The following is a 25,942-nucleotide window of genomic DNA, read 5'->3' as shown; positions in this document are numbered from 1 at the left end:
TGAAATATATAAATATAGCCGTCCAATTCCAAAAGTAGGTCAAGTTGACCTACTTTTTGGTCGAAACCCTTCGAACATGCAAGACCCAACAACTGACAAAGTTTGATGACTGTAGGTCAAATAGTATCTGAAAATAAATATAGCCGTTAAATTCCAAAAATAGGTCAAGGTGACCTACTTTTTGGTCGATACACTCTGTAGACTCAAGATGCATCAACTGTCAAAGTTTGATGATTGTAGGTCAATTAGTGACTGAAATATATAAATATAACTGTCAAATGCCAAAAGTAGGTCACAGTGACCTACTTTTTGGTCGATACACTCCAAAGACTCAAGATGCATCAACTGACAAAGTTTGATGATTGTAGGTCAAATAGTGTCTGAAATATAGTAATTTAGCTGTCAAATACCAAAATACGTCACGGTGACCTACTTTTTGGTCGACACAAACCGAAGACTGAAGACGCATCAACTGACAAAGTTTGATGATCCTAGGTTTTACAGTGCCCAAAATATGCATCTAAAATTGAAAATGTGAAATTTGAATATCTGCAAAATTCAAAAAGTAGGTCACTGTGACCTACTTTTTTTATAAATATGTTTCAAGGCCTCAAGATGCATCAACTTACAAGATTTGATGATTCTAAACCTCTCGGTATTTGAAATAACAACTTAAAATATATCTATAAATGATAAGCCATAAAATTCAGAAAGTAGGTCACGGTGACCTATTTTTCAGTTGACGCATTTCAAGGTCCCATGATCCATCAACTGACAAGTTTTGATGATCATAGGCTTCAAAGTGTCCAAGATATGCATCAAAATTAATTTTAAAATAAATACCTGCAAAATTCAAAAAGTAGGTCACCTTGACCTACTTTTGAGACAACTTGACACAAGGTCCTAAGATGCATCAACTGTCAAAATTTGATGATCCTAGTCCTTATAATGACTAAAATATCAAAGATTTAAGGAAATATAAATTTAGGTCAACTTTGAAGTGACCTTGAGACCACGCCCTTTGCCCCAGGGTAATGCCTTGAACAATTTTTAATCTACAACATATCCTCATCCTTATGTGTAAGTTTGGTGATAATCTGCCCAGTGGTTCTTAAGAAGAAGATTTTTTAGCAACCACTACTTTTGTTTGTATTTTCCTGATTATCTCCCCTTGTTAAAGGGTCACATCCCTCTATTTAGTATGTATGAAAGCCCTTGGGCCAATGATACCCTGTAACAAATTTGAAAAAAATTGGCCAAGGGGTTCTTGAGTTATAGCCCTTTTTCTAAAAAGTTTACAACACTGCACAAATGGCCATAGCATTAGCTCTTTGAGCAGAAGAACTAAAAATTGCTATAACAAACTATATAGACAACATTTTTTTAGTGAACCTTGCATCCATTTTATTCAGAACAACAAGTGTACCTATAAATGAAGAGAATGTTTTGATGACATGTCACACGAATTTCATATAAAGGGGATGTCAGTGGGTTAGTACTTTTTATAAGTTTATTGTGATATTCTCCATCTGATATTTGTGAAAACACAATGCCCAACAATGGTTAAAATTTGTATTGACAACAATTTCTCTGCCTTGATCTTGAAGACATACACATTAAGCAACAGTTGCCGTTTCCTATGATGATGAGGAAGTGGTCAAATATTAAATAAGAGTACCAGAAATGGTGCATAATACAACCGTTACAAACTTGTGTAGGGTGTTTTTATTAAGCCATGATTTGTAGAACTGTACTCCGGGTAGTATCAGCAATCATCAAGCTACTTTTTTGCATCATATGAATAAAAGGTCTTAGTTAAATAACTGTGATAGAAGGTAGATGGACAAACCTAGGGCTCTGTGTGCAAAATATTTCCCCGAAATTGACTGAGTTCAACAAACTGAATTTTTTTCAAACATCGAAGAAAATCAGAAAATTGTTAGGAATCAAACTCCTTCCAATAATGTAATCTTCAAGTTGATTACAAAGGTCTTCATTTAAAATATAATATTTACCATAAATTCTGATAAGAATTTTTATACCCCCCGCGAACGAAGTTCAGGGGGGTATATAGGAATCACTCTGTCCGTCTGTCTGTCTGTGCAGATTCGTGTCCGGGCCATAACTTCTTTGGTCTTTGACATAGGCATACCATATTTGGCACACAGGTGGATCACCATGAGACGATGTGTTGAGTACCTTCATGACCTCTATATGACCTTGACCCTTGACTTCAAGGTCAAAATTAGGATTCGTTTCCGGGCTATAACTTCTTTGGTCTTTGACATAGGCATACCATATTTGACACATGAGTGTATCACCATGAGACGATGTGTCGGGTATCTTCATGACCCCTATATGACCTTGAACTTTGACCTTAAGGTCAAAATTGATTATAGGGTTTTGATATAGTCATACCATAAGACATGGGTGTATCACCATGAGACTATGTGTCATGTACATTCATGACCTCTTTATGACTTTGACCTTTGACCTCATAATTATAGGTTTATACCATGGATTTGTGTTCGGAATATATCTTCCATTTTCTTCTACCTTATTTTTACACTCAGGAAAGAGGTAATTTATACCTATTAACAACACCCTTTGGGAGATTGGGGGGGGGGGGGGGGGGTATTCTTAGTGAGCATTGCTCACAGTACCTCTTGTTTTGTTTGTTGATTTTTTTCCCCCTGTTGGTTGCATATTATGACCCTTATTTTCAGACTTCAAATAAATCCTCCACATGCTCTATCGGAGATGCATAAAAATGCCTATCTACCATGTAAGGGGTTAAAGAGTTCAATGGACTAACCATGTGCATGTACTTACTCACTTTGTAATATTTCCTCAAAACTGAATAAGTTCAATGTGTAATTTTCTCAAAGAATGGAACAATATCAAAATCCTTGCACATACACATCTTCAAGCAAACACTCTGTAAAATAAGAGCCCTCGCTTGAAAACTGTAGGAGGAGTCATGTACCCTCCATATAACATTCAATTTCAAATAAAGTGGCAGAACTCCTTACATAGCAGAGTAATTAGTGCATTTTCTGTAAATTAGCAACATTTAAAGGACACAACGCATGTTTCTAAACTTTTTCAGCAAAATTAATTCTTTTCATGCCTAAAACTACTTTAAATGTGTTTTAAATGAATTATTTTGCGTAGTTTTCGAGTTTGAAAGCGATGAAATTCAAATCTTGCGATATGCAGCTATTTTATGCCCCATTATCTGTGACGTCATATGCGTCCTCGGGTTTGAAAACATCTATTAGCCTTTTCATAAACAGATTAGATTTAATCGACAAAAAACCAATTATCACGTTAACGGCTTGTGAATAATATTGCATGGCGATGTTTTGTGCCGTGCTCGGGTGTACTAGTTGTCGGTAGAAAGGATTTAGACTGAGTATTTTTCAATTTTTCGAAGGAAGGTACGAGAAGAAAGACGTGGATAATTTTTTGTTGGAGCAAGAACTTTAACTTAATAACAAGCACCAAGTCACTTTTTCAAAAACCGCTTGGACAGAGACCCTGATAAACTGCGAGAAAATGGATATATCAAAGTTATAAGCACTGGTAGGCCTATAGCATACATTCTGATTTGCTCTTCAAATTCAATACACACTCGGTTCAACTGACCTTCACCTTGTAACAACATATACAATGTAACTTGACGTGCTCTCATTTTCTACCAACTGGTAGATTTACAACAAAATTTAAAGATACGAAATAATTGAACTTTTAATTATATAAGTAATAGAATATTGTATTTCCTAACTTTAAATTGAATTATAAAATTATTTCCTCATTGAACTCGTAAAATCTGTCAAGAGTGCGTCAGTATAACGCCGTGCTCCCACTTCCTATAACGACGTGCTGTTCACAATTAAACAATAATAATAGGATTGCTTTAACAAAATAAAATAATGTGATTTTCACTTTAAATTTGATTATTTTTATTGATTTGCGTGGTTTTTTTTCTTTCTTTCCGAAATGCACCCGTGACAGTAGTTTGGCTTAGGGCCACCTAGATGTCATCAATGTAAGGTATTATAATTTGTCTAATCCAAAAATAAATAATGATTGCACTATTTATTTTAGAAAAACAGCGCAAATTACAGATGTATAAAGGAATAACATCCACAAACAGTTTGTAGACAGCGACTCATATAAACATTATTTACTCGCAATATTGCCGCCGATTTCATACTCGCTTTCCTCATTATATTTGGGTATTTACATCGCTATTTGTATGCACTGGTGGCAAAAACATATAAAACTCGGGGAAATTTGTCAATATTGATTTAAATGTTGCCCATGGTGAATAAATTAGGCCCCTAAAATCTGGGTTTTTAATGATATATCACAGTACTTTCACAATCCGAAGGGCGCATGTGACGTCACTGTACCATGTGACTACTTCGAAATCGGGGCTTAGATTTAAGTCTGTGGTTAATTATCGCAAAATTTCGGCGAACGAACTATTAGAATTAATTACTATAAGCATAAAGAAGACAAAATGCATGTAATTTTGTATACTTTGGAAACATGAGATGTGTCCTTTAATATTGCATTTTCTATGTAGTTTTGATGTTATTTACCTATTATAAAGTATATATTTTCTAAAAAGTTAGATTGACGTTACTTTTTGCCATGACAACAAAAACTGAGTAATACTGTGGAAATTCATCTTGAAAGCTATAATTTAAGCTTCTTCTACTATAGATATGAAATAAATGGTGATAATAAAATGAGAACAATGTTATCAAATATGGGAAATGTAGGGACACTTTTTATGGTACAAGGTATTCCAGAGATGACACAGTTGCCATAGATATCATACGTGGCCAGTTTATACAATCTTTGTGTTCTCATGCTTCTGTTGATTAATTGTGAACTTCAGCCAGAGTCCAACATGACTATTCAGTAATAATATCACAAAAGTAAGTTCAGTTTAAATTTTGTCATAAAGTCAAGGTCACAGATCATTTATTATGATGGGGCAAATTGTGTAATGCTGAGTACTTCCTCTCTTTTTATTTACCAAAGTATACCACAGAATAAAACAGAACACCTTTATAACATTTACGCAATATCACAATGTACTCTCACGTAAATCAATGATTATTTATTAACTGTAATACACACAACTGTATCAACTTTTGTTATCTTAACTTTATTCTAATACTATGACTTTTCACACAACTAACTTTTGTTATCTTAACTTTATTCAATACTATGACTTTTCACACAACTAACTTTTGTTATCTTAACTTTATTCTAATACTATGACTTTTCACACAACTAACTTTTGTTATCTTAAGGAGGTATGCTACACCTGAGAAATTTGATGTAGATGAAAAGTGGAGGATATGTACAACAATATTTTGAAGTTGAAAATTTTCAAATTTACTTTATTTTGTCAAAATATACAGTTTCAGTAGAAGGTAATCTGAAAAAAATTTAAAACCCCTGCCGGACTCAAACCTGCGACCTACAGTCCAGCAGTCGGTATTCAAACCTACTGAGCTACTCGGCTAGGTATTTTAATGGAAAAGGGAAAGACAAATATTGCTGATATCGATTTTTTCATCCATGTTTTTAAAGGAAGTCAGCCATTATGATGATGTAGAGTACTACCTTAACTTTATTCTAATACTATGACTTTTCACACAACTAACTTTTGTTATCTTAACTTTATTCTAATACTATGACTTTACACACAACTAACTTTTGTTATCTTAACTTTATTCTAATACTATGACTTTTCACACAACTAACTTTTGTTATCTTAACTTTATTCTAATATTATGACTTTTCACACAACTAACTTTTGTTATCTTAACTTTATTCTAATACTATGACTTTTCACACAACTATATGACAATGGCACAATATCAAACATACATCTACTCCTTATCTTAAAAAATATGATATAAATTATAATTTACCATCAATTTTAATGGTAATAAGTTTTCTCTCTTGGGGTTATGTCAGATTCTAGTATAGCGATCTACGTGAGCCGATCATAGGATCTGATTTTAATCAAACTGGTAAAAACCTTAACCACTATTGTTCCCTGCCTTGATTAAAACTTTAAACTTTAATTGATTATGGGTATTAATGAATTCATTAGTTTGTCCCCAGTATTTATTATTACTCTCAAATATATTTTCACCAAAGTTAGTATAAAAAAATCGTCTAAACTGTCCATTCTGCCTTGCATTTCATGCAATTGCAACATCAAAATTTTTAAAAACATTTCATGATCATGGTTCACACAATGGGCCTAAACTTTCTAAAACCAACAAGATCACCATAAAGTGGGGCATTGCATCGTAATGTCCGTAAAGTGGGGCATCCCAGGCAAAGTCGGTAAAGTGGGGCACCCCCCGGCAAAGTCGGTAAAGGGGGCATCCCCTTGCAATGTCGGTAAAGTGGGGCATCCCCTAGCAATGTCCGTAAAGTGGGGTATTCCCTCGCAATGTCCGTAAAGTGGGGCATCCCCTCGCAATATAGGTAATCAGTAAATGTTCACATAAGTTTTTTCTATGAAGTGACTCTAAAATCAATAGGCTTCTTTTTCTCTCGATTACAAAGCTACGTGTGAAGTACAAAATCAATTGAGTAAAAAATGTGGCCTGTAGAGTGTCTACAAGCTTGGTGTAACACATACACACCCACACATAGACGGTTCTGTTACTATACCTTCTCTCACAATAAGTTGTGGGGGGGGGGGGGGGGGGGATTAGAGGCTTAGTAAATATTGATATATTTTTTTGTCTTTTAAAGAAAATGGTAGACCTTGTTTTCACACACAATACTAAAGAGGTCACTGGTGAGCACATGTGGTGTTTATGTGGTTGTTTTGTCATTATAACAAACATATACTATGACTATCTCTGAGTGATGTGGGGTTGGGAAAAAAAAACTAAGGCACCTCTTAACCACAAGAAAATGTGTCTTTATAGTAGTGTCAATGACATTTGTGTTTACAAAGCAATGCTACTGAGGTTGTGTATGCATATATGGGGTTGATTTGATAACTTTACATGACAAGATTGCCCAATGGTATCACCTGTATGCACATAAATTCAAAGTAAATCAAGACTTTAATTATACATATGCTTTTACCTTATCAATATAACAATTCATACAAAAAAATTTATGGGCCACATTGTTCACCTGAGCAGTTGGATTTTTCCTTACGGCCATGTAATACGCCGGTTTTGAGATACATTCGAGTTATTTCCCTTTGAAGAACTCTCATAAATAGTAAGGCGTGAAACAACTTGTTTACATGCAGGAGTGAAATGAATATTCATCACTGCATAAGTAAATATACTCAGTATTTTTCTCATATGCTGTTTTATCACCTGAATTCAACTGATATACAAACTAAGTAAGTGATAAGTATTCAGGGAGTACATGTAATTAAATACATGGAATTCTTATTATATCATGTAATTTCGTTGGTCGTAGGTATCATATCCAGGATTTATGTTTCTACTTTAGTACCATGGTTTAAAGAAACTTCAATTAGTGATGCACCGATTATCGCCAACATTTGATTGACAGTTGCTATAACTGAAATGATGTGAATAATCGATTGTCATTTTGAAAATCAAAAATTGCCAATATTGGTATTTTTTTTATAATACGAATATTCCTGCTGCGAAGTAACTAAAAACAAAAATAACTGACGAAGCTGAGTCATCTAAGAACAACAACAAAAGTCGAGAGATCTATCCCTATCCCGGGAAAACAAATTTGAAAGTATGGGATTATTAACTTTTAATTTCTATCAATTTTATTCTAATTAGGGTAATTTAGGGTAAAATAAAGTAAATTTGATATATTTATGCCATAAGTTTGAAATCAATGAAATTTGATTATTTTTCGATTAATCAAAAATTTGCATCTGATTAATCCGATTATTGATTGACATTTTCTCTCTCTGATTGCCCATCACTGACTTGTAAAAAGAAGCTTTCCTTTAAGTTGTGGTTTTTCTGATACAGTGGTTCTTAAGAAGAAAAGAGAAGTTTTGTAATGCCACTCTCTTTTCATATTTGATAGTTGTCTCCCTTGAGAAGGAGTATGACTCTTCATTTTACATGTAATAAAATTGTATCCTGTTCTCATAAGTTTTGTTGAAACTCGCTCCATTGGTTTGATACAGACAAATTTCAATTTAATAAGCTCATTTGAGCTTTCAGCCTTAGATATGCTATAAATCAATTGATATTGGAGTCCATATAATAGAGATGATAATATGAAGCCTGTCTACTCTATAAATAGAGATGATAATATGAAGTCTGTCTACCCTATAAATAGAGATGATAATATGAAGCCTGTCTACTCTATAAATAGGGATGATAATATAAAGCCGGTCTACCCTATAAATAGAGATGATAATATGAAGCCTGTCTATTTTACAAATAGAGATGATAATATGAAGTCTGTCTACCCTATAAATAGAAATGATAATATGAAGCCAGTCTACTCTATAAATAGAGATGATAATATGAAGTCTGTCTACCCTATAAATAGAAATGATAATATGAAGCCAGTCTACTCTATAAATAGAGATGATAATATGAAGTCTGTCTACCCTATAAATAGAGATGATAATATGAAGCCTGTCTACTCTATAAATAGAGATAATAATATGAAGCCTGTCTACCCTATAAATAGAAATGATAATATGAAGCCTGTCTACTCTATAAATAGAGATAATAATATGAAGCCTGTCTACCCTATAAATAGAAATGATAATATGAAGCCTGTCTACTCTATAAATAGAGATGATAATATGAAGTCTGTCTACCCTATAAATAGAAATGATAATATGAAGCCTGTCTACTCTATAAATACAGATAATAATATGAAGCCTGTCTATTTTACAGATAGAGATGATAATATGAAGTCTGTCTACCCTATAAATAGAGATGACAATATGAAGCCAGTCTACTCTATAAATAGAGATAATAATATGAAGCCTGTCTACCCTATAAATAGAGATAATAATATGAAGCCTGTCTACCCTATAAATAGAGATGACAATATGAAGTCTGTCTACTCTATAAATAGAGATGACAATATGAAGCCAGTCTACTCTATAAATAGAGATAATAATATGAAGCCTGTCTACCCTATAAATAGAGATAATAATATGAAGCCTGTCTACCCTATAAATAGAGATGATAATATGAAGCCTGTCTACCCTATAAATAGAGATAATAATATGAAGCCTGTCTACCCTATAAATAGAGATGACAATATGAAGTCTGTCTACCCTATAAATAGAGATAATAATATGAAGCCAGTCTACTCTATAAATAGAGATAATAATATGAAGCCTGTCTACCCTATAAATAGAGATGATAATATAAAGCCTGTCTACCCTATAAATAGAGATGATAATATGAAGTCTGTCTACCCTATAAATAGAGATGACAATATGAAGTCTGTCTACCCTATAAATAGAGATAATAATATGAAGCCAGTCTACTCTATAAATAGAGATAATAATATGAAGCCTGTCTACCCTATAAATAGAGATGATAATATAAAGCCTGTCTACCCTATAAATAGAGATGATAATATGAAGTCTGTCTACCCTATAAATAGAGATGACAATATGAAGTCTGTCTACCCTATAAATAGAGATAATAATATGAAGCCAGTCTACTCTATAAATAGAGATAATAATATGAAGCCTGTCTACCCTATAAATAGAGATGACAATATGAAGATTGTCTACTGTACCTCAGAGTGTCTGTAGTATAGGATGCAGAGCCTGAATTTCTTCTTTTTCTGTGCCTGTACAACTCCTTGCTCTAGAGAGTAAGTTTGGTCTGTGGCAGTATTCAGTAACTGTCCAAAATATCACAGTATTAAAAGTTATCTGCCATGTAACACCATGATAATCTAAACTTCATAAATACACATAAGTAGGTAACATATTACTGTTAAAATTTCCTCCTCAGTTCCAAATCTGCATTTTATAAGCCTCGTGGAATGTTTTAATGTAAAGTAATGAAACTATTTCCACATAACATGGTAGTATTTTACCAGAGAGAGATAGCAGATTTTCTTGGTTATTTCGCATCGGGTAGTGGACTCCTCTGCATCAATAGAGGCCCTGCGTGACGCAGACTGACTCAGTCGAGTGTTGGTGGGGGTGGCCATTCGTTTACTCTGAGTCACTCCATGTTCACTTAGTAGCTTCCTGTGGGACAACTCTCTGTGTCTGAAGTTAAATTTTACGCATCAAATACAGTTCAACCGAGATCTGAAATAATTTTGCTCAACAAATACAGTTCAACTGAGATCTGAAATAATTCAGTGAACAAATATTCAAGATAATCTTTTTACTGTGAAAAGAAAAAGAGTATCCAGTAGGATCCAGTCTACTCCACTTATATTGAAGTCACTTACATCGAACTATCTGTTATATTGAAATCACTTATATTGAACTATCCGTTATATTGAAGTCACTTATATTGAACTATCCGTTATATTGAAATCTCTTATATTGAACTATCCGTTATATTAAAGTCACTTACATCGAACTATCCGTTATATTGAAATCACTTATATTGAACTATCCATTATATTAAAGTCACTTACATCGAACTATCTGTTATATTGAAGTCACTTATATTGAACTATCTGTTATATTGAAGTCACTTATATTGAACTATCTGTTATATTGAAATCACATATATTGAACTATCTGTTATATTGAAGTCACTTATATTGAACTATCTGTTATATTGAAGTCACTTATAATGAACTATCTGTTATCCTGAAGTCACTTATATTGAACTATCCATTATATTAAAGTCACTTACATCGAACTATCTGTTATATTGAAGTCACTTATATTGAACTATCTGTTATATTGAAGTCACTTATATTGAACTATCTGTTATATTGAAATCACATATATTGAACTATCTGTTATATTGAAGTCACTTATATTGAACTATCTGTTATATTGAAGTCACTTATAATGAACTATCTGTTATCCTGAAGTCACTTATATTGAACTATCCATTATATTAAAGTCACTTACATCGAACTATCTGTTATATTGAAGTCACTTATCTTGAACTATCTGTTATATTAAAGTCACTTATATTGAACTATCCGTTATATTGAAGTCACTTATATTGAACTATCCGTTATATTGAAATCACTTATATTGAACTATCTGTTATATTGAAGTCACTTATATTGAACTATCTGTTATATTGAAGTCGCTTATATTGAAGTCACTTATATTGAAGTCACTTATATTGAACTATCTGTTATATTGAAGTCACTTACATGTATATTGAACTATCCGTTATATTGAAATCACTTATATTGAACTATCTGTTATATTGAAGTCACTTATATTGAACTATCTGTTATATCAAAGAAAATGAAATCCCTAGTAACATTATAATACATGTATATAGTTCAACAATGGTTATATTGAACATTGGATAAAAAGAAATTTAGGTCAGTCCCCTGAATTTCAATATATCCAGAGAAAACTACTTTGCAAAAAGAGGTTTATATAATGACTGCAAATGCATCTCTATCCTATTGCTATGAAGTACAAAGGAATATAGTAATGTATCTGTTTACATGCAGATGTGAGAGTGTGTGTGTCAAGCTTTAAAGATATCATGTTTGAAGGAAATTCCCAATTCTCACTTTACTAAGGGATGCCCCACTTTGTGGAGTCCTCATTTTCTGATCCTTTTAGTACTTACATGATTTGTTCGAAAGCTGGAATGCTGAGCTTGAGTAGGTCTGGGGGCGAGGCTGTGTCTTCCATGATCTGACAGATGAGTTCATCCATGGAGAACAGCTCCGGCTCCTGACACATCTGTAGGGTCTACAGTCACAACAGAATTCAGCATGACAAAACATCTATTTTAAGAATTACTGCAAGGTTGACAGAGACAAAACAGCATGAAAAACATCTATTTTAAGAATTACTGCAAGGCTGACAGAGACAAAACAGCATGACTAACATCTAATGTAAAAATGATTGCATTGCTTTGGATTAAAGTTGTGATTTTGTATTTTCACATTACAACATACATGGACATAGCCTGTTGCAAAATTCAGCACTAAAGTCTTGTTTAATATTTCACATTGCAAAATTCAGCACTAAAATCTTGTCTAATATTTCACATTGCCAAATTCAGCACTAAAGTCTTGTCTAATATTTCACATTGCAAAATTCAGCACTAAAGTCTTGTCTAATATGAGGAATCCACAGTCATAAGAACTGATCCCTTAGCATTAATATCACTGTAAAAATCTCTAAAGGCAGTAATCTTCTAACAAATTTAAATGTTTGATAAAAACTTTCTTTTGTCAAAATAATGCACCACACCTCAGCTGTTTGAAAGCCCAGCTGGATCCACTCCTTCATTGCAAAGTGTGCAGATTCTGCAAGTGTGTATCCGCAGCTGATCGCGGCTGTGTAACACCGGGGGAAAACGACCACAAACTGGTGTGGAGACTGGACGCAGCGGCTCAAGTGAATCCCCTTCTGGAGGAGGATCTCAGGGGGCACCTGTTAATTGTTTATCAAAAATACACATCACAGATATATTCATATCAGGCTTTTAAGTGACTTTTTGTCAAAAATAAGGGCCTTTTTCGGGCAAAATCCTTCATAAATAAGGGCTATTTCTAGGATATTTTAGGATTTTTTAGATAAACATAAGTGGTAGAACTTCCTTATCAATACAAAAAAAGTGGATAATCTGTACTCACCAACAGGTATATAAATGTACACAAAACACAAAAGCGAATTACCATTACAGAATATCATACTACAACATATAGTGGTCATCAACATGGGTATTCAGTATTTCAACATAACCATAAGAAAGATAGTGGTCTATTATATATCTGGTACACAAATCCATGCTGAATAATGCTGATAACCACTAAATGTCTCCATAGAAATACACTGATTCAACACAATCACTATCTGGAAGTATACTAAGGCTTGGTTTGATTACTTTTCAACTATTCAGCAAGTTTTGCTAAGCTGAATGAAATTGTTTTAATTTTGAAAAAAAATTGTAGAATTAGGATTTCCATGAAAATATAAGGGTTTTAGTAAGATTCTAGAGCTTAAATGAGGAAAATAAGGACCTCTGTCAAAAAATTAGGAAAATAAGAGCCCGCTTGAAAGTCTGTTATAACAGAAAATGGTGATGTTACAGTGACTTAAGATTTTTGTTATCTGGAAATATAGATCATAGATATGCAGGCACCTGTTGACAAAATAATGAGTTGATATATAAGACTCAGCAACCAAAGAGCAACCCCCCCCCCCCCCCCCCCGATGAAAAAAAAAATAAACATGGGTAAATAAGAGCTCAGCAAAGCAGGGCATCCCCTTCTTGCAAATAAGGCTGGAATGATACAGGTTTGAACTGATTTAATCCATATCTCAATACAGCTACCTCGATTATGTATCATGATTTTTTTAATATTGTAAATATCTCTTCATTTCAACAGAATCATCTAAACTAGTGCATTACTGAATGTAACAAACTTCGTGTTAACTGTATTGATACAGTAAACTAGTTTGATCACCATTTTCAAACATAAAACCATGGTAAAAACGATGGTTAATTTTTGTTTGACATGAAAGGTTCAGGATTGATATTTGACAACACATCAATATGTCTACTGTGATAAGTTCTAATATATTTAAACTAAGTTTTCCTATACAAGTATTTTTCCAGCCATATTCCAAATGTACGCATTAGTTGAATATATACCAACTAGTATGTAGCATGTTTATCACAAGGATGATGTGATGTTAAACAAGAGGCCCATGGGCCACATTGCTCACCTGAGTCACCTTGGCCCCTAGCTAAATATTTGCATGTAAAACTTTGATCCCTATTGTGGCCCCAACCTACTTCCGGGGGCCATAATTTTAACAAACTTGAATCTACACTATGTCAGAAGCTTTCATGTAAATTTCAGCTCTTCTGGCTCAATGGTTCTTGAGAAGATTTTTAAATTAAACCACCCTATTTTTGCGATTATCTCTCTTTTGAAGGGGGCATGGCCCTTCATTTGAACAAACTTGAATGCCCTTCACCCAAGGATACTTTGTGCCAAGTTTGGTTGAAATTGGCCCAATAGTTCTAGAGAAGAAGATGAAAATGTGAAAAGTTTACAACAGCGATGCTGACGACAGACAACAGATAAATTGATGGTGAGCTAAAAAAGAAGACAATTCTTTCTGTAACTGACCATAGCTGTGTCCTCCTTGAGCCAGCGTGGCGAGTTGCTGACTAGAGTAGGAATGATCTCCTTCATCACAGATTTAAACTTGGCCTCTTCTTGGGATGGCACTGCATACCTACAATACACATGTAATTTTGTTCATAGACATTCCGTATTAATCCAAACACTCCCTATTATTCCAAACCATTCGTATTAATCCAAACATTCTGTATTAATCCAAACACTCTGTATTAATCCAAACACTCCCTATTTATCCAAATACTTCATATCAATCCAAACACTCTGTATTAATCCAAACACTCTGTATTAATCCAAACACTCCCTATTTATCCCAACACTCTGTATTAATCCAAACATTCTGTATTAATCCACACACTCTGTATTAATCCAAACACTCTGTATTAACCCAAACACTCTGTATTAATCCAAACACTCCCTATTAATCCAAACACTCTGTATTAATCCAAACATTCTGTATTAATCCAAACACTCTGTATTAATCCAAACACTCTGTATTAACCCAAACACTCTGTATTAACCCAACCACTCTGTATTAATCCAAACACTCTCTATTAATCCAAACACTCCCTATTTATCCAAATACTTCATATCAATCCAAACACTCTGTATTAATCCAAACACTCTGTATTAATCCAAACACCGTATTAATCCACACACTCAGTATTAATCCACACACTCTGTATTAATCCAAACACTCTGTATTAACCCAAACACTCTGTATTAATCCAAACACTCCCTATTAATCCAAACACTCTGTATTAACCCAACCACTCTGTATTAATCCAAACACTCTGTATTAATCCAAACACTCTGCATTTAACACAAATGCTTCATATTAATCCAAACACTCTGTATTAACACAAACACTCCCTACTGATCCACACTTTGTATTGACACAAATGCTACGCATTAGCACAAACCCTTTGTATTAATCCAAACCCTTTGTATTAATCCAAACACTCTGTATTAATCCAAATGTGATAGGTTTGTGACATGGCTGTCCCTGATGACAGCACAGCCTATGACACATACAACAAGACAACCCTTTCCAAAGAATTACACCTACATGTACAACAAAAGACTCTCTCACTTTCCTCTTTTATATTAATTACAGTAAAATATCTGTATCTCGAATATGGTTTATCTCGAATACCCCGCTTGAGTCGAAGTCGACTGCCGGTCCTGGCCGTTTTCCCTATATAAAGGATTAAAAAAACTTCTGATATTTCGAACACGGTAATCTCGAATACTCCGCTTATGTCGAAGTATTTTCAAGGTCCCATACCCTAAATTCACCTGGTTTATCTCGAAGTGCAGTCAATTTTCCGCTCTGCTTACCATACCTGGCGGCGTTAAGTCACACATTCACACCCGCGGCTACATCAATTATAATTAATGACCGCTAATCCACGCGCGCCTTTTCCGAGTAGATCCAGGTCGCAATAAATGGTTCAACAGCTTGGGTGATAAGTGAAGTCTTCCAACATTACGGCTATAGTTCACCGCCAATTATGAACTAACACACCCGATTCCAGGGATGGTGGTTTGAAAGACACACGCTCTATCATTAACATGTGGGTTAGATAAACGCACAAAATCGTCGATGTACACTTGAAGGTAATGCTCTTAATAACGATAACGCAATTAATAATACACGCTTCATCATTAAAACTAGTACAGAGAAAACACGAAAATTTATTTAATAAACATTTAAAAGTTGTTTTTTTTTAAATCCGTCTTTTTTGTTTCTTACATGATAGGTTCTTTCATTACAACGCAAAAATTACATCCCAGTCGAGCCTGGACATCAGTAAACTTAAAGTAAGCATACAGGCACGGTCATCTTAATTTTGAAACACATTCTGAATTCAATTGGATGTTTATTTATATTTAAAAAATGAATTAAAAAATGAAATGTTTGTCTTTGAAATTCCACAATATTAATTTATCAACTTGTATCAAACTATAAGAAACGGCAACGGGGTTTTTGTTTATAATGCAAATCCCATACTATGCATCAAATATCCTCCTTCAAAAAAAAAATATATCCAAGATCGATTTTGGATATCTCGAACCCCCGCATATCTCGAAGTTTTTCCGAGGTCCCTCGGACTTCGAGATAGAGATATTTTACTGTATTATCATTATCTAGACATGATTTCTTACCACACTATATCAGTCTCCCCATGCAGGTACTGGACATAGGGAAGATGATGGATGTCCGTGGACCAACAGGAAGCTGTGTACAACATGCCCACATGAAGAGTGGGTACTGTAACGCCTGAAATTAACGTCAAATTATGAATTCAGCTGCACAGATATCAGGTGAAGACCGTCCAAATGGATTTCACATACAGAGTATTCTTAAACTGATGACAATACGCCAGTTTCGAGATACGAACTCTTCTGTATAGGAGGTGCATTTAGTGGAATTTTGAATGCCTAAGTGGGACAGAGTGGATATACAGCCAACGAGGAAGACGATGAAATGTATTAAAAGCGGCTTCTCTTTAAATATGTAAATGTGGGAAATACAAAATACTGTCGAAAGAAATGTTTTACCGAAGTGGAAACATACAAACAATGTCATATTTGCAAGAAATATCTTGGATATGGTACTTATGACCAACGAAATAACGTGATAGAATAAGAATTCTATGTATTTAATTACTCCCTAAATACTTATCACTTACTTAGTTTGTGTATCAGTCGAATTCGGGTTATCAAACAGCGTATGAGAAACTTACTGAGTACATTCACTTACGCTGTGATGAACATCTGTCCCACTCCCGCGTGTAAACAAATTCTTTCGCGCCTTACTATGTACGAGAGTTCTCTAAAGGGAAATAACTTGGACGTATCTCGAAACCGGCGTATTCTGGCCGCGGTATCTAATTCTCTTTTTACAGTGGCTGTCATGCTTCATTGATTTACCTGGTACAGGTCCCAGGTATCTGAGCAGGGACAGAGAGTGCTGTGGGAGTAGGTTCAGGTTCCAGGGATGTCTGAAAAAAACAAAGACTTCTGAAGAATTCTAAATGGTGGCAGATATTTTTAAAAACATAACAGTGGTATTTTATCCTATAAACATAAAGATAGGTATGCATGAAAGTTAAAATAGCATTTTAATAAAAAATATTTTTGCATTGATAAGAAATAAAGCTGTAAACTTGTACATAGCTGCAGAACTGTAGCTCTCTGAAAAAATATTTTGACGGAACGTCAAAATATTTTTTCAGAGAGCTACAGTTCTGCAGCTAACTTGTACATAGAATGAATTTGTTACCCGCTTATCATTCTTGATTCTATGTGTTTGTGACATGACAAAGACCCATTGATGTAAACAACGCAATGAAAACTGTATATTGTACACCATTTTGTTTAACGAAATCTCTCACTAATTCAATGGATATGGACAAATTTCTGTTTTCTGATGAACCGCCCAATTTTGTTGTTCAGCCAAATCAATTTAAACCAGTCAGAAATGATGCACGGCAAGCGGATAACGTTCTTCAACAGAGGATTATCTTACTCCGAAGAAGTCGACACAGGCAGGCACCTCAAGTATGGACACTACTAAACCCCACCCCCTTCTGATTTTTTCGCTAGAATAATTCTCCAAAATGTGTGGATTCCCTGTCTATCCCACACCAATTTCAATTTATGTAATCATTTAACACTTTTTGTAAGCTTAATAGAGATTGGCCGTAAATTACTTTGTTCTTAGGCCCAATCACATCTGTTTAAACAACGCACATTAACCATACATGTATTCATCCTTAAATGAATATAATAAAATTTCTTCCATGCCAAAAGCCCCCCAAAAATAAATCCATAATCCCCAACTGCATCTTAGATACTCCCATCAGAAAAATGTGACTAACTCTGGGTCATCACGACATTTGTGTTAACAGATAAAATTTTGCAAATGGCTGGCAAAATCATATAGCTGCAAATATTTCATCACAATGGCGTTAATATCTGTACAGATATGAAAAGTCACAATGGTTACTCTGCCATATACATTGTGGGAGGTTTTTCAAATGCTTGCTCTATGATGGAACTGTTTGAAAGATAAGTTTTGAATTAAAAAAAAAACCTCATCTGTTTTTCATCAGATAAAAAAAAACCTCCCACCATCATCTATTTTTGACAAAATTAGCCTGAGAATCAGTAATTAACTTTTTTGGCCTTAGAATGTATACACATTATATATGTTTATTACACTTGGTTTTTGATAAACAGAGGTTGGGGCATGCTACACTTAATACCAGCACACACTTGATCCACCAACTACTTACTTGGAGTATTGGTTTTCTTTCTTGGTGGGAAACAAGGTACAGTTCTGTGTTTTTGTGTCAACATGGCCTGCATGTACAGCAATGTGTCTGGTCCTACTATTAACAATCTCCCAGAACTGTTTCTGAAACGTAATCATTACGAGTACATTTATATTCCCACGTAAGGAAGTAATAGTACATGTAACAACAGAACTGTTGTGTATAGTATCTTGCTAATTTATACATGTAACAACAGAACTGTTGTGTATAGTATCTTGCTAATTTATACATGTAACAACAGAACTGTTGTGTATAGTATCTTGCTAATTTATACATGTAACAACAGAACTGTTGTGTATAGTATCTTGCTAATTTATACATGTAACAACAGAACTGTTGTGTATAGTATCTTGCTAATTTATACAGGTAACAACAGAACTGTTGTGTATAGTATCTTGCTAATTTGTCCTTTTGGAATCTTGTGTTTTAGCTGGTAAAAGATGTAAGCCATGTCTTCTCTATCCAACTTTTACCAACCTTGCAGAAAATACTTTTCGTTTACAAGTTTTAGTTCACAATCAATTTGCAAGAATAGATATTAAATGTTCACGTCACTGGAGGAAAAATTATAAACTTTCAGTGTATCTACAATCTGGGATCTTACCAATAATCAAGGTTAAAAATCAAAAGAATTGGATGCTGAAATGAAAATTTTGAAGTTCCTGCTATAGTTTTCAAAATCTGAACTAGAAAAGTATAGGACAGGGGTCCTTGAAAAACTCTTGGCAAGGAAATGCCTCACTTTTCAGGAAGCACTTTTCTTGCAAAGTCCTTGTTGGAACTTGTGTCTGATGTCAGAAATAACTTGCAAACAAGAGTTCTGCAAAGCAGGGCATCCCCTCCCAATGTAGGAAATCAGTAAATGTAAGGTTTTTTTCTATGAAGTCCTGTAGTGACCTGGACCTTTTGACCCCAAAATAAATAGGATTCTTTTCTCTTGATAAAAAAGCTACATCAGAATGTCTACAAGCTCAGTCTTTTACACACACACTCACCCACACACGAATGGTCCAGTGACTCTATCCCCTCTCACAATGAATAGTAAGGGGATAACTACTACCTGAGATTACATTCCATGATTTTCTTACATTCATTGAGATTAGACAGGGATCTCAGTTACAGTACTTATTAACATACCTCTGTCTCTTCGGTGGAGTGGGCCTGCTCCCTCTGATGTTGTGAAGCTGAGTTTCGAGCCATTTGAATAAATCGCCCCAGGGACATGTTCTTCCCCTGATTGTGTAAATCAAAATTCAGCATTAAGCAAAAGTTATAATGATTGTTTAAATCATTGCCCATTTATCATGGACGGAAAAAACAAGATGTACTGTGAGCAATGCTCACTAAGAATACCCCCTGCTTACCCCAATCTCCCAAAGGGTGTTGTTAATAGGTATAAATAAACTTCAGTATTATGATTCAAAAGGTATCTAGGAACACAGCATCTCCATGCGATGAAAAAAGCCGTTAAAGAATTTAAATGGAAACCATATTGCTACTTCGATGTTCAGTGTGCGTGACCTTTGACCTTTTGACCCCAAAATCGATAGGGAACATCTTCATCCCATGGGTAGTCCATATGTATGATATGGTGACGGTAGGTGGAAAGGATAACGCTTTAGAGCCTGGAAACCATATTGCTACTTCAATGTCCAGTGCACTTGACCTTTGACCCCAAAATCGATAGGGAACATCTTCATCCCATGGGTAGTCCATATGTATGATATGGTAACGGTAGGTGGAAAGGATAACGCTTTAGAGCCTGGAAACCATATTGCTACTTCGATGTCCAGTGCGCTTGACCTTTGACCTTGAAATCGATAGGGAACATCTTCATTCCATGGGTAGTCCATATATATGATATGGTGACGGTAGGTGGAAAGGATAATGCTTTAGAGCCCGGAAACCATTGTGTCTACAGACGGACGGACGGACAGATAGACAGACAGACAGACGGACAACCCGATTCCAGTATACCCCCCCCCCCAACTTGTTGCGGGGGGTATAAAAATTCAAATAAAATACCAGTAATCCTAACATGAATCAGTTACAAAATACAGTGGACCCCGTAATTACGTTTCTCATTTTCTCATAAAATAATGTAATACTGGGGACAACGAAATAAACCTTGCCAGTGAAATCCGTTAAAAACATCATTTGGAAATTGTACATCAGCTGTTGATACTCCATGGAAGGGGTATGTGTGAATATATCTTTATTCTTTTTTTGTTTAAAAGACTATGACACTTAATTTATTTATGTCTTATCTTAAATATCTGTAATTCTTCCTGCTCTTATCCCTTTTCTTTATTTATTGTGTAGGATACATAAGGTTGTTTTGATAAGTGTTGCTTATCTGCATTTGTTTCCACCATTTTGTTCAACATAATGTGTTCATATAAATTTCTCTCAATAACTTGTTCCAGTTCGTATTCAACATTCGTACATAGAATTAAGAATAACAAAACATCATTTTTATCAAAGTTCTCTTTTTACACAATGCATAACACAATAAAAAAAATCCCCCCCAAAACCAACAACTAAACAAAGGACACAAAACGCGCATGATACACAAGACTTACTCGCATTTTTCACCAACGATAAACACGGAGAACAAGCGCAATCCACATACAAAATAATGCACTAAGATCACATTTAAAACACTAAATGATGGCACTAAAATCACATGCACATCGCAAAAAGATATCAAGAGATTTTAGAATGTTATCTGAGCTAAATGCTGTGCACAACTCAACTGATTACACTGGGCAGTTTGATCGGCATAATTATGGACGAGAAACAACTACATCTAAGCTACAGGCGACTCTTGATGGCTCGATCTTCGATCTCTCGAAGTTCTCGATCACTCGAAGTGAAATTATGGTCCAGATTTTTTCTCTCTGTATAACTAAGCAAATTTACAATCGAGCTCTCGAACGTTTGATCACTTGAAGTTCTCAATCTCTCAAAGTGAAGTTGGATGCTGTAAAACACATTTCATTGTTTTTCACTCTCGATCTCTCGAAGTGGTGCGTAGCGTATAATCTGAACCATATGGTCGGATCTTTAATTTCCGAATTTTTTCGTCTCTCGAACTCTCAATCTCTCGAAGTTCCTTGAACTTCAAGTTATCGAAAGTCACCTGTATATGTTAATTTTTTAATTAAACACTGTCCTTGGTCACCTAACTCTGTCCAAGCTGTTACCCAAGCAGTTTTTACATTGCCACGATAAATTTTGTCCAAAATGTTTGGTACCAAAGATGTCCATAAATAGAGTTTTAATAGCGAAGGTAATCACACGATGCTGAACACACATGTGGTTGAGAAATTATTATTTCTTTGATTATCAAAATATGAAAAATGAAGAAAATTTTATAGAGTACAATTTCTAGATAATTTTTTTAAATTGTTTATCACTGGCTTCGATACAGGATATTCACATGTACAGATGTTGCTAGATCTGTCAAAGCGTCATCCATCAAGCGTCTCTAATCCCCTAACAAGCCAAGAAAATTACACAGTGACTGCCTGGGTCAGTCTAGGTGTGAATGGCTTATCTCTATTGTATAATTGGGGGTTTATTACATTTTTGTCGGAATTTTTACAACAAAATACCAAGTCCCAGTGTCTTGGACAATGTAATAACCAGGTCTATTTTATATAGGTTTGTTAGGAAATGGTTTTGTGCTTTAAAATTCCAACATAACAAATGGAGAACATAAAAACGAGGTTCCACTGTAGAAAAGGATATACTATTTCTGATTATAATGAATGAATATATGCTTGCCTTCCAGTAAACAAATGTTTTATTCAGTCAACACTCATTTTTGTTAGCCCTTTAGAAACGTTGTTCTCAGGTTAAAGAATGTGAACGACAGTTATTGCCCTGGGACTGACAAAAATGACTGCTGTTTTACCTACAGTATATGACACATTTGTTAGGGTACGTTCTTTAGGTCAATACAACATACCTTGACAATGCAGTCCTCTTCTTGGTCCTCTCTTTTGACCTTCAGTCGCTCAGCCTTGACCTGACCTTCAACCTTTGATTTCTCCTCTGTAGACAAGTCGTTATAAGATAGTAGAAATTTACAGTATGCATCATACAGCTTTGTGCCTCGGTCCTGAGCCTGCAATGTTTTCAGTAGTCATAGCCTCATTCATAGTGAAATGAAAGAATGGAAGCTTGATTTCAAACTGGAAAATTATGGATTTTTCCCCCAGCACTTAAATTGACAGTTGGAGACAGTTTTCATCTCAGACATGGATCACAATTTCAGTTGTATCTAAACAGGCTTCATATTTAAACAAGCAATAAATGAATATTTCATCCGAGTTAATTTGGTAACATTTTCATTACTCTTTAGAATGTCATACGGTACCATTTTTGGAATGTTAATGGCATCTGCCACCCGAGCCCATTTCTTCTTCTCTACCTCGTTCCTCATTCCCCCCAGCTCCTTAATCATCCGGTCCAGATCACAAATGTCAAGCTCGACACCTCCTATCTACATCACATTCAAAAATTGTTACCTTGATCCGAACATCAATGGAGATATACATTGTATAAAATCGAGCCCAGTCAAAAGATCTAGGCTCTTCCTCTTTCATTATACTGAGGTGAGAAATCCTAGTAATATCTGTACAGCTTTTATATGGAAAGATTAATGACCATTATGACATTAAGGGGTTTAATGGAGATTTCACTCTAGCGGCTTTGATTATCACACAACAAAATCCATTTTATAACAACAATTAGTTATAGCAATCATATATAAATATGCCAATTGTATATCAAATATCACAGTTTTTCAGTCATCATAAAGTTCAACTGATTATATACTGACATTGACAATGCTTGATTCTAATTATTGATGACATGGTTGGAAAATACCTCTGGTATCTGGATTTGTTCTATGGGATTTAAAGTCTCCAGATGTTTTCGTATACACTCCAACTTTTCCACATTTGGACCAAATCTGCAAAACATAAATACAATTTATCAATTCAAAGCTTACATGATTTCTACATCAATTCAAGGTTTATTAGAATACTAACATGGCAGACATAGTCTTCTGCAATTTGTGATCTGATGTGATTATTTCACAGTTTGTGATCTGATGTGATTACCTTTACAGTTTGTGATATGATGTGATTACCTTTACAGTTTGAGATATGATGTGATTACCTTCACAGTTTGTGATATGATGTGATTACCTTCACAGTTTGTGATCTGATGTGATTACCTTTACAGTTTATGATCTGATGTGATGTGATTACCTTTACAGTTTGTGATATGATGTGATTACCTTCACAGTTTGTGATCTGATGTGATTACCTTTACAGTTTATGATCTGATGTGATGTGATTACCTTTACAGTTTATGATCTGATGTGATTACCTCTACAGTTTATGATCTGATGTGATTACCTTTACAGTTTGTGATATGATGGGATTACTTTTACAGTTTGTGATCTGATGTGATTACCTTTGGTACAGTTTGTGAGTATACTGTTTCTGGGATGTAAATCTTACATCATCACTGATCTTCCCTTCCATCTGTAACGAAATGTAAAATGATACACGATACACTACATCAATAGGTTACATTCAGATTGATTATTTTAACTCCCTTACTGCATGCCTTTACCTTCCAGCTGGATGGAGGGATGATTTTACACATCCCGTATGGCTCAGCTCTAGGTGCGATGCTTTGGATATATTGTAGGGGGCGCTGAAATTCCTCCTCCGTGGGACAGAAGGTGGGTATCTCCGTAAGACTGGTGGAGATGTCTCGTGGGGACTGGGGGGTGTCTAACCGCCGAGGGGACTGCGGCAAGGACTTCACAGGGCTCTCCGGATCCCTGAGTCTAAGGGTCATACCTCCCACTGAAATAATTTGGCAGCTGCACTGAGTGGTGTCATCAGATTAGTGTCAAATCTTACATAGCAAATTCAATAACAAATGATGAATTGCTGGAACAGGCAATTTCTTTATTACTATTTATTTCACCATTCACAACAACCTTAAATCTGTGTCTATTAAAGCAACATTTTCTTCATTAAGACAATTTCCTCAAAAATATTTCTCACAATTCAAAAACAGTGTATCATATGTTGGAATCTCATAGGTTCACAGAAAATCTTATCCATATCTAGAACTTGTATTCAAACAAGGGGTGAATCTGTAATGTGTCACTCCATGAGTGTGTGTGTGAGAAGTGGGGGGGAAGAAGATGGAGGATTATTCCAGATGAGGTTAATCCAGTAAGGAAGGAAGAAGAACCAGAAACGGAGTATATTAAGATTCATACTGTCTAACAAAAGATCAAACTTTTTAACTTTAATCGCAGTTTGTTTTACACTTACCACTGTTTTTCCTGGTCTTTGGTTGTTCAGGCAATGATTCTACGGTGATGTTTGACTGCGATTCTGACATTCTTGTGACACGTTGTCGGGTTGGACGGCGTTCAGGGACACTTGTTGGATTTTTATCATTATTATTTTTAATATTTGTACTAACAATATCCTGGTTTACATTTTTCTTGACTAAATCACTGCTCTCGTTGGAGTTAGAGTCACTAGACTTACTGGAAAATCTTGTAGTCCTCCTTTCAGGGTTACTTAAATTCTTATCAAACCGTAACCTATTTCTTAACAGCTGTCTACCATGTGTGACAGATTTCTGAGCATTTTTATTAATTTTTCTTATTCTAGATTCTTTAATTGGGAAAGCATTGTTCTCGGATATGAAATTCTTTAATTTTCTTTTATGTGGGAAAGTGACCTCTTCGTCAGAATTGGACCGCTCCTCAACATCTAGATCCTCCATGTAAAATTTCAGTGCATTCTGCTTAGCCTGTCTCCGTGGTAACCGCATGGCGATGTAATCGTTGGGCCGTGTCATCATTTTGTTTACTCTCGGTCGGAGTGGTCTTCTCTTGGATATTTCTTGGCTCAATGGTAGTGCACATTTAGAGGGCTGTTTTATGAAAAATCAGTTTAACATAAAATAATTTTTTCAAATAGATTTCAATGATTTCATTACTGTAACTTGAAAGCATGACATAATCCAGAGTATCGAACATATTCCTTTATTTGAAGTAAAAATTAATTTCTATAACAAAATCTCATATCTTAAAGAAATAAAATCAAAAACAAAATGAACAAGAAATAGCTCCATGATACAAAATACAACCATGAAACATGTGTGCATGTGCGGGACAACATTCTAACGACTTAATCCTATATAAGAAGCAAACACAAAAAGCAGCAGAAAAA

General features: G+C 34.8%; 1 protein-coding gene across 3 annotated transcripts in view; it reads right to left on the bottom strand.

Annotated features, from left to right (window-relative positions):
* The window catches only part of LOC125663931 (protein Jumonji-like), a 43,288-nt gene that overhangs the window by 1,667 nt on the left and 15,679 nt on the right, over positions 1 to 25,942 (bottom strand). For 2 of the 3 annotated variants that reach the window (XM_048896380.2, XM_048896379.2), the window contains exons 7-21: positions 25,031 to 25,643; positions 24,312 to 24,550; positions 24,150 to 24,220; positions 23,556 to 23,640; positions 23,044 to 23,169; positions 22,633 to 22,791; positions 19,797 to 19,892; positions 18,621 to 18,742; positions 17,254 to 17,324; positions 16,486 to 16,600; positions 14,305 to 14,413; positions 12,413 to 12,595; positions 11,781 to 11,905; positions 10,087 to 10,264; positions 9,781 to 9,888 (exon numbers count right to left, since the gene is read on the bottom strand). In XM_048896380.2, coding sequence (XP_048752337.2) covers positions 9,781 to 9,888; positions 10,087 to 10,264; positions 11,781 to 11,905; positions 12,413 to 12,595; positions 14,305 to 14,413; positions 16,486 to 16,600; positions 17,254 to 17,324; positions 18,621 to 18,742; positions 19,797 to 19,892; positions 22,633 to 22,791; positions 23,044 to 23,169; positions 23,556 to 23,640; positions 24,150 to 24,220; positions 24,312 to 24,550; positions 25,031 to 25,643 — 2,400 coding nt within the window. Of the gene's footprint in view, positions 1 to 9,780; positions 9,889 to 10,086; positions 10,265 to 11,776; positions 11,906 to 12,412; positions 12,596 to 14,304; positions 14,414 to 16,485; positions 16,601 to 17,253; positions 17,325 to 18,620; positions 18,743 to 19,796; positions 19,893 to 22,632; positions 22,792 to 23,043; positions 23,170 to 23,555; positions 23,641 to 24,149; positions 24,221 to 24,311; positions 24,551 to 25,030; positions 25,644 to 25,942 lie in introns of those variants that run through there. The other variant, XM_048896381.2, reaches the window with a different exon arrangement.

The sequence above is a fragment of the Ostrea edulis genome, chromosome 1, assembly GCF_947568905.1.
Source record: "Ostrea edulis chromosome 1, xbOstEdul1.1, whole genome shotgun sequence".
Lineage (NCBI taxonomy): Eukaryota > Metazoa > Mollusca > Bivalvia > Ostreida > Ostreidae > Ostrea > Ostrea edulis.
The sequence above is the reverse complement of the archived record's forward strand: the minus strand, read 5'-3'. Positions and strand labels throughout refer to the sequence as shown.